Here is a 13,854-nt window from a genome sequence, read left to right as displayed (position 1 = left end):
GCTTGGGGACCGTGAATGAGCAGGCCTGGCTGTTCAGCCAACGGATTGGTCAGCAGGTGAACAGCCAATCAGGAAACAGATTTGCTCAGTGAACAATGAAGGGAGAGGTGTGAATGCAGCCCCCCCTCTTCTCCTTAAAGCCTCTTTCTGCCTGTCTGTGGGTTCCTGGGAAATGGCACAGAGGGGGGAGCCTAAAAATGGAGCAGCCCCATGGGGAGGGGGCAGGATGTGTGTGGGAGGTGGCCGCTGTTTCCTGTCTGCACCCAGAGTCGCCTCCACAGCCTGGTTAAAGGGGCCCCTGGTGCTTCCCCCCCCCCATGGGAAGGAAAAGGTTAATTGCTCACACTCACCTCTTGCAAAAGGGGAATGCACAAAAACAATCCCCTCCCCTACAGTGCTGGGAGAGGTTTTGAGGTTTGAGGTTTTATTGGGATTTATCTGCCGCCCTTTTCCCTGAGGGACTCAGGCGGCTTACACACCACAGGGGAGGGAAGTGCAAGGTCAAAACAACACTTTGTGAACAAAGAAAATAATAAACACACTTTCATTCAGCAATCAAACACTCGGGCGGGTGAATTGGGAACCTATCCCCAGGCCTGCTGGGAGCCAGATCTGAGGGCTGCGCGGAAGGTCTGGATGGTGGTGAGGGTGCGATCTCAACGGAGATCGTTCCACAGGGTCGGAGCTGCAACAGAAAAGGCTCTCCTCCGTGTGGTCGCCAGTCGACATTGACCAGCTGATGGAATTCGGAGGAGGCCCATCTGTGCGATCTGATTGGTCGATTTAGGAGAGGTAATCGCAGAAGCGGTCTCTCAGTACCCAATCCAATGGAGTGGATGGGACCCCCTCCTGCCCCAGTTCAAGGGCATCAGTTCAACAAGGCACTGCTTCTTCCGCCCCAGTGCTGGCCCAGGAGGGGGGCGTTTGCTTCCAGGCCAAACACCCTTCCCTGAGAGGTGCCATTCACCTGAGCAGTGGGGGGGGGAGGCAGGCTGCTCCTCCCTGCAAGGAGCTCAAGAGGGCAGGGCTGGTTCTCTTTCAGGAGAACGCTCCCCCCCCCAATCAACCTGGTGAAGCTTATCTTGGGGCCGCCCAGTAAGGGTTCCACCACAAAACCGCGCTCGACTAAACCGCGTCCGACTAAACCGCGTAGCTGACGTCATCAACAGGTGACAACAGCGCGGAGACAGAAGCATGCTGTAAACGCTAAACCTAAAATAACCCCTAAACCAAAACTAACCCCCCTAAACCTAAACCTAATCCTAACCTAACCCTAAACCTAACCCTAAACCTAATCCTAAACCTAACCCTAACCCTAACCCTAAACCTAACCCTAACCCTAAACCTAACCCTAACCCTAACCCTTAACCTAACCCTAAACTAACCCTTAACCTAACCCTAACCCTAACCTAAACCTAATCCTAACCCTTAACCTAACCCTAACCCTAACCCTTAACCTAACCCTAACCCTAACCCTTAACCTAACCCTAAACCTAACCCTTAACCTAACCCTTAACCTAACCCTAAACCTAATCCTAACCCTTAACCTAACCCTAAACCTAACCCTTAACCTAACCCTTAACCTAACCCTAAACCTAATCCTAACCCTTAACCTAACCCTAACCCTAACCCTTAACCTAACCCTAACCTAACCTTAACCTAACCCTAACCCTAACCCTAACCCTAAACCTAACCCTAAACCAACCCTAACCTAACCCTAAACCTAACCCTAACCCTAAACCTAACCCTAACGCTAAACCTAACGCTAAACCTAACGCTAAACCTAACCCTTAACCTAACGCTAACCTAACCCTAACCCTAACCCTTAACCTAACCCTAACCCTTAAACTAACCCTAAAGCTAACCCTAAAGCTAACCCTAAAGCTAACCCTAACCTAACCCTAAACCTAACCCTTAACCTAACCCTAAACCTAACCCTAACCCTAAACCTAACCCTAAACCTAACCCTAAACCTAACCCTAACCTACCCTAACCTAACCCTAAACCTAACCCTTACCTTAAGTTGAATCCGCTTGCTTTCAAAGCGCTATTTAAAGCGCCCTTCTTTCTCCGTGCTGGCTGTTGTCGCCCTGTTGATGACGTCAGCGATGCGGTTTTATCGGCGCGGCTTAGTCGAGCGCGGTTTTGACGGGTCACGCCCAGTAAGGAGCAGCCCTGGGAGTAGAACCCACACACAGACCTGCTTTGAAGCAGGGTAGCCGTGGGCATCTTTTATCCGGAAGGCTGATGGTAGCTGGTAATTCCTGGTCCATCGCCAGGCAGAAGTTTGGGCAGAGATCAGAGATGGGTTGCTCCCAGTTCGACTGCGTGAAGTAAAACAGTAGTAAAACAGGGAGCAAGCCACCTCTGGAGGAGCTCCTGCCCTCAGCCTTGGAGGATGGGTGTGACACACACATACCCCTCCCTCTTCCTCCCAGCCCCTCAGGTTGCTGGCTGCCTGGACCAACCGGGTCCCCTCCCCAGCCCCCCAGAGTTGGCCTTGGCTGGCTGCAGGGGTGCTGAAGAGGTTCCCCTGTGGCCTCTCTCCTCCAGAGCTTGTGGGGTTCCCCCCCCCCAGAGAGGGGGCTTTCAAAGTCCTCTACTCGGAATTTGGGGAGCTTCATCACTGGAGGCTTTCAAGAAGAGACTGGACTGCCATTGGTCAGAAATGGTGTGAGGTCTCCTCCTTGGGGGTGGGGGTGGACTAGATGACCTACAAGGTCCCTTCCGTGAATCTGTAAAGCTCACTGCAAGCCGAGGCCAAGAAAGATCCTCCCACCCCCGCATGCAGGTCTTCCCTTGCCAGCTGAGGGTCCCCCTCAAAGAGGGCATTGAAACTCTCTGGATCCCCCTCTGGAGACCCCCGCCAAGGGCACCCTGGGTGGGGAAGGGTCCCGTTCGTTCTCTGGGCTTTTATGCTCACAGATGGGGGGGGGGGTCTGACTGGACCGTCTGGAAAGCTCTCGAGTGCAGCTTTGGGGTTCCACCACAAACCGCGGTAGACAAAAGCGCGCTCGACGAAAGCGCGTATGTGACGTCATCACAGCACGACGAAAACATCGCGCTGTGAGCGGTAAACTTAAAAATAAAGCGAAAACCTTACCCTAACCCCCCCCAAACCTAACCCTAACCCTAACCCTAAACCTAACCCTTAACCTAACCGTAAACCTAACCCTAAACCTAACCCTTAACCTAACGCTAAACCTAACTAACGCTAACCTTAACCTAACGCTAAACCTAACCCTAACGCTAATGTAACCCTAAACCTAACCCTTACCTTTATGTGAATCGGCTTGCTTTAATTTTATTTTAATTTCAATGTAATTTATTTTTAATTTTTTTCGTCGCGCTGCTGATGACGTCAGGTACGCGCTTTCGTCAAGCGCGGTTTTGTCTACCGTGGTTTTGACGGGTCACGCAGCTTTGGAGGGCCATATAACATACAGCCCGTCTGCCCCCCACTGAGCCCAGCAGAGCCATCCCAGCCTAGCAGGTGAGGAGGAGAGAAAGGCTGAGGGGCTGGACAGGATGGGACAGCTTTGCAGAGGGATTTCTCCCCCCCCCCCGCAATGAGAGTGTGCGTGTGCTCCCTCATTTGAACCTCCTTGCCTTCCGATCCCCTCCAGGGAGCCCCTGCCCAGCCAGGGAGTCTCGGTGCCATCTTCCCAATGCAGCCAAGTTCCTCTCCAGAGTTGCTGCATCTGCTTCAGTTGGGCCCCCGCCAGGGACAGCAAGAGCAAAAATGGGGCCCAGGCTTCGCAGACACCCTCAAAGCAGCTGCACCCCCAAACCAAGGGAGGAAGGAGGCGGCTACCTTGACGCATCGAGGAAGGAGCCCCAGAGCCAGATGTTGCTCTGCCTCCTTCTGCCAGGACCAGGAAAGGGGAGCCGGGCCCTTTTCCGCTGTCAGGGCCTCAATCCACACTCGGGAAGCCCCGGAATGACCTGAGCTGACCTCCAGCCCTCAGGACCACAAGGAGCTGCTGCTCACTCGGTGCAAAGCCACAGCCGGCCGGCTGACCCCCGAGAGACAGAGGGGGCTTCTCCCAAAGCGGCAGAGGCGGAGGCCGGCCCTGCCACAGGCCGCTACCCGAGCAGCCTGGGAACCGTCCCACCGGCTTTGGCTCTGTGAAGCCGCGCGTGGCCAGCTTTGGCTCTGTGAAGCCGGGCGTTGGCCAGCCGCTTTGGCTCTGTGAAGCCGGGCGTGGCCAGTCGCTCTGGGCAAAGACCGCCTGTGTTGGCCCAGCCCCCGCCTGGCTCTCCTTGCCCGAGGCTCTGCAGGTGCGGAGAGCTTTGGCTGGACGGCTGTCAGGCAGCCTCCCTCCCTCTCTGTCTGTCAGAGGTGTTACTTTGGGGGGGGGTCCTCTTGCCCTGCTAAGAGCTCTGGGTGGGGGAAGGGCTTCCAGAGGGGTGGGGGTGGGGGCTTACCAGTGAAACACTGAGCTCCACCTGATACTCCTGCCGAGCCCGCAGGATCACCTGGTTCTGGAAGTTTCGGTACTCCGGAGTCTGGGGCTCATGATAGGTGATCAGTAACACCGTCTGCAAAAAAAAAAGGCCATTGGCTGAGGGACACGGGAGCCATGTGCCCCCCTGCAGGTGAGGCACCAGCCTTCTCCCTCCTGCAATCTCTCTCTCTCTCACACACACACACAAACATACGCACCATGCTCCCAGCACGTAGCTCTCTGGAAATCTCACACCAGGCTGCCAAATGTCTCCCATCTGCCCTCGTCGGGGGGGGGGGGGGAGCAGCGAGTGGGGGCTTTGCAACCTCTGGGGGCTGCTTGTGGCTCCCCTTGCCTCAGGCACAAGCCCCCTGCGCCTTGCCCACCCTGCCTGTCCCCCCCCCCCCACCTCCCCATCTGCTCCTCCTGAGCATTTCTGCAAAGCCTCAGCCTCTTTGGGGGGGGGAGGGGGAGCAAAGGCTCTTGCCATGCTCAACACGTGCATTTGGAAAGGGGGGAGGGGGCTGAGAGGAAGGGGCGAGGAACCCCGTCTGCACTTCCAGCAAGGTTTGGCTTCATCGCAGCCCCCCCCCACAAACACAAACATTTGGAGGCAAGCAGCTGTTGGCCACGTGGAGTTGGCCTGTCTGTCTGTCAGGGCCAGGGGCACCCAGGGAGTAAAAGCTCTCAGGCCGTCCAGGTGTGGGCTGGATGCTCGCCAGGGGGTTCTGCTCTGCTTTGTCCATAGCAGTCCCCGTCAGCAAGGGGTTGAATTCTTGCCCCTCTCAGCTCCTCCTGCAGAAGAGACCTGGGACTCTCCCCTCTCCTTTGCAGCCAGCAGAGGGAGGGGGCACTGGGAGGGGCTTCCCCGGGGTTTAGGCACAGACTGGGTAGCAAGTGGTTGACCCCCTGACGCATCCCCCCTGGCACTCCACACCTCAGCTCTTCTAGCCCTTGAGTTCCTGCCAGGCCCTGGGCAGAGAGAGACACGCGCAGCCTTCCTCTTTAGAGGACTGAGACCCACAAGTCCTTCCCCTCTGAGCAAGAGAAGCCCTAGGCCCAGGGAGAGACCCCCAGAGTAGAGCAGGGGGGAGGAGGAGAAGGAGGCTTCACCCCGGCCACCCAATGGACTCACCCACACTCTGACCCGTCCTTGAGGGTAGAGCCAGCCTCTCCGAAGAGCAGGCAGCGGGGCTCCCCTCTGCCCAGCCCAGGTCCTTCCGAGAAAGGCCTGGGGAGGCCCTTCCTTCCCCCGAGATGGCAGCCTCAGCATCCCTGCCGTTTCCCCACGCTGGGTGTCCAAGGGTGCCAGCTCCCTTCTCCGACTTCTGGACTGACCTGGAAGGCCTCCCGCAAGATGCCCGAGTCCTGGCCCTCCTTGCTCTGCCAGGGCTTGGCAGCCCCCCGGTGCCCGTCCTCTTGCAGGCTCTCTCCGAAGACATCCACGTAGAAGAAGACGTAGTCGCCTTGGGTCATGCCCTCCGACTGGGCTCGACGCATGACTTGGTGCAGCATCTCCAGGGGGCCACAGATGTAGATGACTGGCGAGAGAAGAAGGGCAGGAGGGACCCCCGTCTGGTCAGCCGCTTTCCCTGTCCGTCTCCCAGAACCCCGCTCCCCACGGCTGACAGTGGAGCGCCCGTGGGGCTCCCGGAGGTCTCTGGAAATGACCCCCACATTGTCATGCTCCTGGTTAGAAACGAGAAGGAGTCGTACTCCCGTGGCAAGTATCAGATGTCATTGTATTTAGTGAATGCGAAATGTCGCTTTCATTTCAATCAAACATTTATTTATTTATTTATTTATTTATTTATTATTTATTTATTTGTCTTGTATGCGCCCACTCCCGGAGGACTCCGGGCGGCTCACAAAAGACAAGGGAAAGGGGGAAAACGAGACAAGACAACGTATTAAAAACAAAACCAACATTCACAATTTCCGTGGAGGTAAATGCTTCTCAGCCCCCCCCCCCCAGCCTGATTTGATTTGATTTGATTTGATTTTGATTTGATTTGTCTTGTATGCCGCCCACTCCCGGAGGACTCCGGGCGGCTTACAATAGACAAGGGAAAGGGGGGAAAACTAGACAAAGACAACACTTTAAAAACAAAACCGCAACATTCACAATTTCCGTGGGGCTGGATATTTCACAGGCCCCCGGCCAGCTGGAGCAGCCAGGACTTGGTGGCTTTGCGGAAGGCCGGGAGGGTAGTGAGGGTCCGGATCTCAACAGGGAGGTCGTTCCAGAGGGCCGGAGCTGCAACAGAGAAGGCTCTCCCCCGGGGGGTCGCCAGCCGACATTGGCTGGCAGATGGAATCCGGAGGAGACCTAACCTGTGCGATCTAATTGGTCTGAGAGAGGTAATCGGCAGGAGGCGGTCTCTCAGGTACCCAGGTCCGATGCCATGTAGGGCTTTATAGGTAGCGACCAGCACCTTGAAGCGGATTCGGAAACCAATGGGCAGCCAGTGCAGCTCGCGGAGGATAGGTGTAACGTGGGTGTACCTTGGTGCACCCACAATCGCTCGCGCGGCTGCATTCTGGACTAATTGGAGTTTCGAACACTCTTCAAGGGCAGCCCCATGTAGAGCGCATTACAATAATCCAGTCAAATGGATTGCTTTGTCCCCAACTGTCTTGGGGACAAAGTTGTCCCCAACTGTTGTCCCCAACTGACAACAGTTGTCCCCAACTGTCCCAGCATTCGCTGGCTGGGGAATTCTGGGAGTTAAAGTCCGGACATCTTCAAGTGGCCAAGGTTGAGAAACACTGAACTAGTAACTAAGGAGGAATTTCCTGACAGCGAGGACACCAACCAGTGGAACGGCTTCGCCGTCAGAAGTTGTGGGGGCTCCATCACTGGAGGTTTTAAAGAAGAGACTGGACAGACGTTTGTCTGGAAGGTCGAGGGTCTCCTGCTTGAGCAGGGGGTTGGACTAGAAGACCTCCAGGGTCCCCTCCAGCTCTGTGATTCTGTTAAGACCACTCAGGGTCTTGAGAAGGAGAAAACCCCGAAGGGATTTCCCTACCCAGTGCAGATCTCCAGAGAAAGGAGAGGAATCTTGGATGCTCTCTGAGATTGGTTGCTTCCTTGCAGATGTTTGATTAGCCGAACCAGGTAACCCCGTCAGACACAACAAGGTTAAGGCTGGAGCAGCTGTGAGAAATTGCCAGTTAGGCTTCTCACAGGCAAATGTGGAGAATTTACTGTGCAGTTTACGAGATGCACATCATCATCTTAGCAGAAGCAATTAACCGCAAGCAGGGGAATCATGGGGCGCTAGAGCAATTCAGCTACCCAGCAATTCACTTCAAGGGGGAAAGGCCCCATTCCGGGCCCTGGAGCCCCAACAGATGGTGGAGGGGGCACCACTCCAGAGCCATTCCTTGCCTTACGCCAGAGGTGGGTTCCTATCAGTTCGCACCTATTCGGTAGAACCGGTTCGTCAAATCTACCAAACCGGTTAGAAGAGGTTCCACCAGTGGACCCGGAAAGCAGGCCACACCTACAGAAGAGCTTCCAAACATTTTTGAAACCCACCACACACACACACACACACACACTCACACAGAGAGAGAAAGAGAAAGAAAGGAAGAAAGAAAGAAAGAAAGAAAGAAAGAAAGAAAAAAAGAAAGAAAGAAAGAAAAAAAAAGAAAGAAAAGGAGAGAGATGAAAGAAAAAAAGGAAAAAGGGGACAGAGAGACAAAAGGAAGGGGAGAGAGAGAGAGAGAGAGAGAGGAGAGAGAGAGAGAGAACACATGGCCTGCAAGCCACTCCCACCAGGTCACATGGCTGGCAAGCCACTCCCACAAAGGAGGCCACACCCACAGAGTAGGTTCGAATTTTTTTTGAAACCCACCACTGCCTTACGCGAATGGCGAATGTGATCTGGATGCAGGGGAGACTGTCCTCATCACCCCCTGGCCTCCCTTCCCATCACTCTGGAGTGCTCCGGGGCTGCTCCCCGCCTCCGCAAGGAAGGGGCACCTGGTGGGCCCTGCTGGGCTTCGGGAGGAGCTGGCGTTGATCAGCCACCACTGGGAACGGGGGACCACCTGACGTGGGCAGCCTCTGACTGGGGTCTCCGGAGTTTCCGCTGGATTTTGGAGAAGCTCTGAGTGAGGAGACTGGATAAATCCCCCCCAGGGCAGAGAATGAATCTACCGAGCCTTTTATTAAGGACAGGCTGAGAAGAGCAGCCAAGGGAACCAACTCGGCTGCAGAGAGCCAGCCAGCCGACCTGTTCCAAGGGACCGGGTGCCTCCTGGGAAGTGGGAAGGAACATCTGCAGGGCTGCTGTGGGGAACAGGCCAGGCATCTCTCCCACAGTCACTAGAACTGGCACCAAGAGGGGCTTGACGGGCCCTGCAGGGCTCCCCAAGGCGTGGCCTGGCGTTATTATCTGGGTAGAGTTTGGGCCTATCAGTCCTGAGGAAGCGAGCACAGCCCCCAGGAGGTGACCTTGCCCACCAATTGGGCATGAGATCAATATTCCGGCTAAGGCCTCCTGGGAGACGGTGTGTGCATGGGCCCAGGTACAGAGATAGCCCTGATCAAATTATGCGGCAGCTGTTCCAAAAATATCAGTTAAGCTCAGGAGGACAGAAATTAAAAGATGCCCCTAGCCGAGATGGCAAAAATATGGGCATATCTTAAAGATCACTCAAATGAGAGATATAAACGAGACTGGAAAAAATGGATTGACTATATACAAAATAAATACGGGACCAAGAAATTCCAGTTAGCCTATGCTTAAGATCAGAAATGATTTAAATTGTTTAAAGTTAGTTCAGCAAGAAGAAGCTAAGGTCAATGCAGAATGTCATTAATTTCTTTATTTCTCTTTTCTCAATAGATTTTAGACTGTGTTTGTTAGAAATCCATACCGTGTACGGGTTCTGGGAAGTGGGGGGGGGGAAGGAGGAGGGGGGTTGGGGGAGAGGGTGGAGGGTGGAGGGGTATATATTAGGCTAGACAAGAATTTGGTGGTAAACTAGAATTATTTTGATATACAAGAAATTGTACTTCGATGTTTTACTTCGATAAAGAGCCAAGGTGGCGCAGTGGTTAAATGCAGCACTGCAGGCTACTGCTAGATCAGCAGGTCAGCGGTTCAAATCTCACCGGCTCAGGGTTGACTCAGCCTTCCATCCTTCCGAGGTGGGTAAAATGAGGACCCAGATTGTTGGGGGCAATATGCTGACTCTCTGTAAACCGCTTAGAGAGGCCTGAAAGCCCTATGAAGCGGTATATAAGTCTACTGCTATTGCTATTGCTATTGCTACTGATTGAGGAATGATGAAATGTTTGCCTTAAAAGAAATAAAACTTTGAAAAGGAAAAGATGCCCCCGCTGGGCTCTCTTTAATATAAGGGCCAGGGGTGGGTGGGTGGGAGAGAATCTCAAGGGCTCCGAGATACTTTTATTATAGCCCATGTAAGCAGAGGTGGGGTGCAGCTTCTGGGGCCCATTTCCTGACCGTATCTGCCCTGTGGAGCAACACCAGGGCTTGGACTTCGTCCTTGATTGTGGGAGAAGTCCATCAGCAGAAAAAGCCCTCACCGGATCCAAAGGTATCCGACTTTTGTCTCCACCCCTTCCTTCTTCCAGGAGGCTCTGGCGAAGCTGTCAGAGCTGCTGCTTCAGAGAGCTCTGGAGCAAATGGACTCCGAGGACCGCTCTCAGCTTCAGGCTGTGGCACTGAGACAGAATCAATCCTGCTCGTACTGTAGGTGACCTCTGGCAGGAGAAGAATGTGGATAGCAATAGCAATAGCAGTTAGACTTGTATACCGCTTCATAGGGCTTTCAGCCCTCTCTAAGCGGTTTACAGAGTCAGCCTCTTGCCCCCAACAACAATCCAGGTCCTCATTTCACCCACCTCGGAAGGATGGAAGGCTGAGTCAACCTTGAGCCGGTGAGATTTGAACAGCCGAACTGCCGAACTAGCAGTCAGCTGAAGTAGCCTGCAGTGCTGCATTTAACCACTGCGCCACCTCGGGTGGATGGTTCTCCTGGATCTCTCCACAGCCTTCAACCTTCTAGTGATCCTGGTATCCTTCCGAACCAGCTGAGATCTGGAGAAGAGTGGCCTTGTGGTGGCTCTCCTTCCCTCTCTGGAGCCCGTTGGTGTTTAGGGAGAGGGAGGGAACCAGCCCAAGCCTCCCAGCGCTCTATGCCTTCCCAACGCCTCCTTAGCATCTACTACATGATGCCGGTAGGCAAAGTCAATGGCATGGAGTGTCTGTTTATTTATCCATGTCTACTCCAGGTCAAGGAATGCTGTCAACCTCCTGGTGCTTGGAGGATGGTCAGAGACAGGATGATGGCTCTAAAGAACTGTCAGGTTCCGGTTAATTCTCCAGCATTGTCAGCTCCTCAAAGGAGGGGCCGCACCACTGCCTGCCCTAAGTCTGAGGGGCCGCTCTCTGAAAGATGCCAGGAGCATAGATGAACTCAACTACAAGTCATCTCCCAGGCAGCCTTAACAACCGAGAAAGGACCTGGGTTTCCTAGGCAATTGGTCAGACTCTTGGTTCAGTGGGCCCTGCAGAAACGCCCTTGTCCGTCTCTCTTGCTGCATTGCCTGGGCCCGCTGGCTCTGCCATCCAAGTGGCTCGTCTCTTCCTGCAGAACCCCAAGAGTTTCAAGGGGGTGGTTCATCACATGGTTCCACCACAAAACCGCGGTAGACTAAAGCGCGCTCGACGAAAGCGCATACCTGACGTCATCACAGCGCGACGAAAACAGCACGCTGTGAGCGGTAAACTTAAAATTAACGCGTAAATCTAAACCTAAACCCCCAACCTAACCCTAAACCTAACCCTAAGCCTAACCCATAACCTAACCCTAAACCTAACCCTAACCCTAACCCTAAACCTAACCCTAAACCTAACCCTAAGCCTAACCCTTAACCTAACCCTAAACCTAACCCTATACCTAACCCTTAACCTAACGCTAAACCTAACCCTATACCTAACCCTTAACCTAACGCTAAACCTAACGCTAACCCTTAACCTAACCCTAAACCTAACCCTAACGCTTAACGTAACCCTAACCCTAACCCTACCCTAAACCTAACCCTAACCCTAACCCTTACCTTTATGTGAATCGACTTGCTTTAAAAGCGCTTTTTAAAGCGTCCTTTTTTCTCCGCGGTCGTATTTGTCGCGCTGCTGATGACGTCACGTACGCGCTTTAATCGGGCGCGCTTTAGTGGACCGCGGTTTTGACGGGTCACGCATCTCAGGGGCCAATAGGGAGAAGGACCTGCGCTTTGGTCTGTGTATGAAGCACCAGAAGCCTCTGGAGTTCACCCTGGAGAACCAGAAAACCAGCTGCTGGGCCTCCACCTAGCCCAGCGGGACAAACCTCAAACACTTTGGAGACGCAGAAGGTCCCTGCTGAAGCTACCCAGTTGGTGGTGACCATGACTTCCTGTGGAGGCGGATGCCACAGACGGACCCCGTGCAACGGAATGGAGGCTGCCCTTCTTTTCCACTGGCATTGCCCGTCGCACAGTTCATGAGACAAGCGGGGGGGGGGGGGGTCTATCAGTAAAGGCAGGGCAAATGGGTCCCCGTCCAGTTTCTCCCACATGCTTCTGCCTTTTTCCTCCACACAGTCAATCCCCTTTCCTGCCGTTTCTCTGCTTCCTCTTTTCAGCTCCGATAGCCACAACGGTTCACACAATCCTTAGTCATTGCAGCAATTTGGCAACCGCGTTGTTCTCGTGTGCCACACCCAAAGCCTATCCAATGGGTTGGACCTGCCCCACGCAGCCAGCCTCCCCTCAAAAGAAGAACCTCAGACCCGTCCCTGAGATTCAGCCCAAGCAAGTGAGCTTAGCACAGCCATGGGTGCCAATCCCCACGTCACTCTGGTAAGCCAGCCAATGCACTGGCAGAATGGCATGGTCTCCATCCAAAGCCTGGAAAGTCTAAAGGCGAGCCTCCGCAGGCCTCCTGTTCTAGGTGGAGGGACTCAACTCCCAAGACAGGGGAGAAAAGGCAGCCCCATCCTAGCTCTATGGAAGGCCCCTCCATTTCCTTAAGACACCCCCCCCCCGACCAGCTGCCAAGCACAGGAAGATGTGGCTGTATGGCTGAGGAGGTCCATTACGGGCAACCCTGGTAAGTGCACACTGGCTTTCTCTGCTTTTAATGCTTTTCACCTCAGCTGGCTGGAATTCAGAGTGAGGCTGCCCTGCACTGGCTCCTCTGTGGCCATGGGGCAAGGGTACGAAATAGGAGGTGGATATGCCAGCCTTGTCCAGGTCGGTCGCTCTAGGAGTCTCTCTGCTGCCCACCCATCAAAGCTGCTCTGCCCTCTCTCAAGCTCCCCTCTGGGTTGGAGTGGCAGAACTGAGAGCCTCAGGCACGTCATCCTCTGGAGAGAGAGAGAGCGAGAGAGGAGAGAGAGAGAGAAGAGAGAGAAGAGGCAGGACGGAGGGAGGGACGGGAGGGGGGAGGGGGGTGCGGTGAGGGGGAAGGAAGTGGAGGGGTTGAGGGAGGAGGGAGGAGGAGGGATACACACACACCCACGAGGAGGAAGCAGGAGGCGAGGGAGTAGACACAGAGAGAGACACAGAGAAGAGCACCAGAGGGAGAGACACGAGACACACGAGAGAGAGAGAGACACAGAGAGAAGACAGAGAGAGAGAGACAGAGAGAGACAGAGAGAGACACAGAAGAGAGACAAGAGAGAGAGAGACGAGAGAGACACAGAGACACAGAGAGAGAGAGACACAGAGAGAGAGACAGAGAGAGAAAGAGAGAGAGGAGACAGAGAGAGACACAGAGAGAGACAGAGACAGAGAGAGACAGAGAGAGAGACAGAGAGAGAGGGGGGGAGAGAGGGAGGAGGGAGAGAGAGACACACACACACACACACACACAAGACAGAAAGAGACAGGGAGACACAGAGACACAGACACAGAGAGACAGACAGACAGAGAGAGACAGAGAGACAAAGACAGAGACAGAGAAAGACAGACACAGACAGAGGAGAGAAGAGAGAGAGGCAGAGAGAGACAGAGACAGAGACGAGAGAGACAGAGACACACAGAGACAGAGAGAGAGAGAGAGAGAGAAGACCACAGAGACAGAGAGAGACAGAGAGACACACAGAGAGAGAGAGATAACAGAGAGAGAGACAGAGAGACAGACACACAGAGCCACTGACCCTCATGGAGTTTTAGACCACATGTTAGGGAACCTCCTTAATTTGCTAAACGGAACCAGCTACCATCCATAGATTCTGGGGGCCAAAGAGGAGGGGAGGGGATTCCCAGACGGACGAAGCTGCCCAACAAAATTGACCAAGGGTGAAGCTTGGCCCATTAGCGGTTCACGTGAAACACAAAGGTGCGCAAACAGAGCTGGCGCCTTAATGTGTACAGAAGTCA

The 13,854-nt window shown here is 54.2% G+C and overlaps 1 protein-coding gene across 1 annotated transcript in view; it reads right to left on the bottom strand.

The window, feature by feature from the left end:
- LOC116523655 (atrial natriuretic peptide receptor 2-like) overlaps nt 1-13,854 on the bottom strand; it is a 40,033-nt gene that overhangs the window by 13,714 nt on the left and 12,465 nt on the right. Inside the window, 2 exon segments of the mRNA XM_032238783.1 lie at nt 4,429-4,542; nt 5,787-5,989. Coding sequence (XP_032094674.1) covers nt 4,429-4,542; nt 5,787-5,989 — 317 coding nt within the window.

Source organism: Thamnophis elegans, unplaced genomic scaffold (genome assembly GCF_009769535.1).
Source record: "Thamnophis elegans isolate rThaEle1 unplaced genomic scaffold, rThaEle1.pri scaffold_85_arrow_ctg1, whole genome shotgun sequence".
Classification (NCBI taxonomy): domain Eukaryota; kingdom Metazoa; phylum Chordata; class Lepidosauria; order Squamata; family Colubridae; genus Thamnophis; species Thamnophis elegans.
This window is presented reverse-complemented; position numbering and strand designations above follow the sequence as displayed.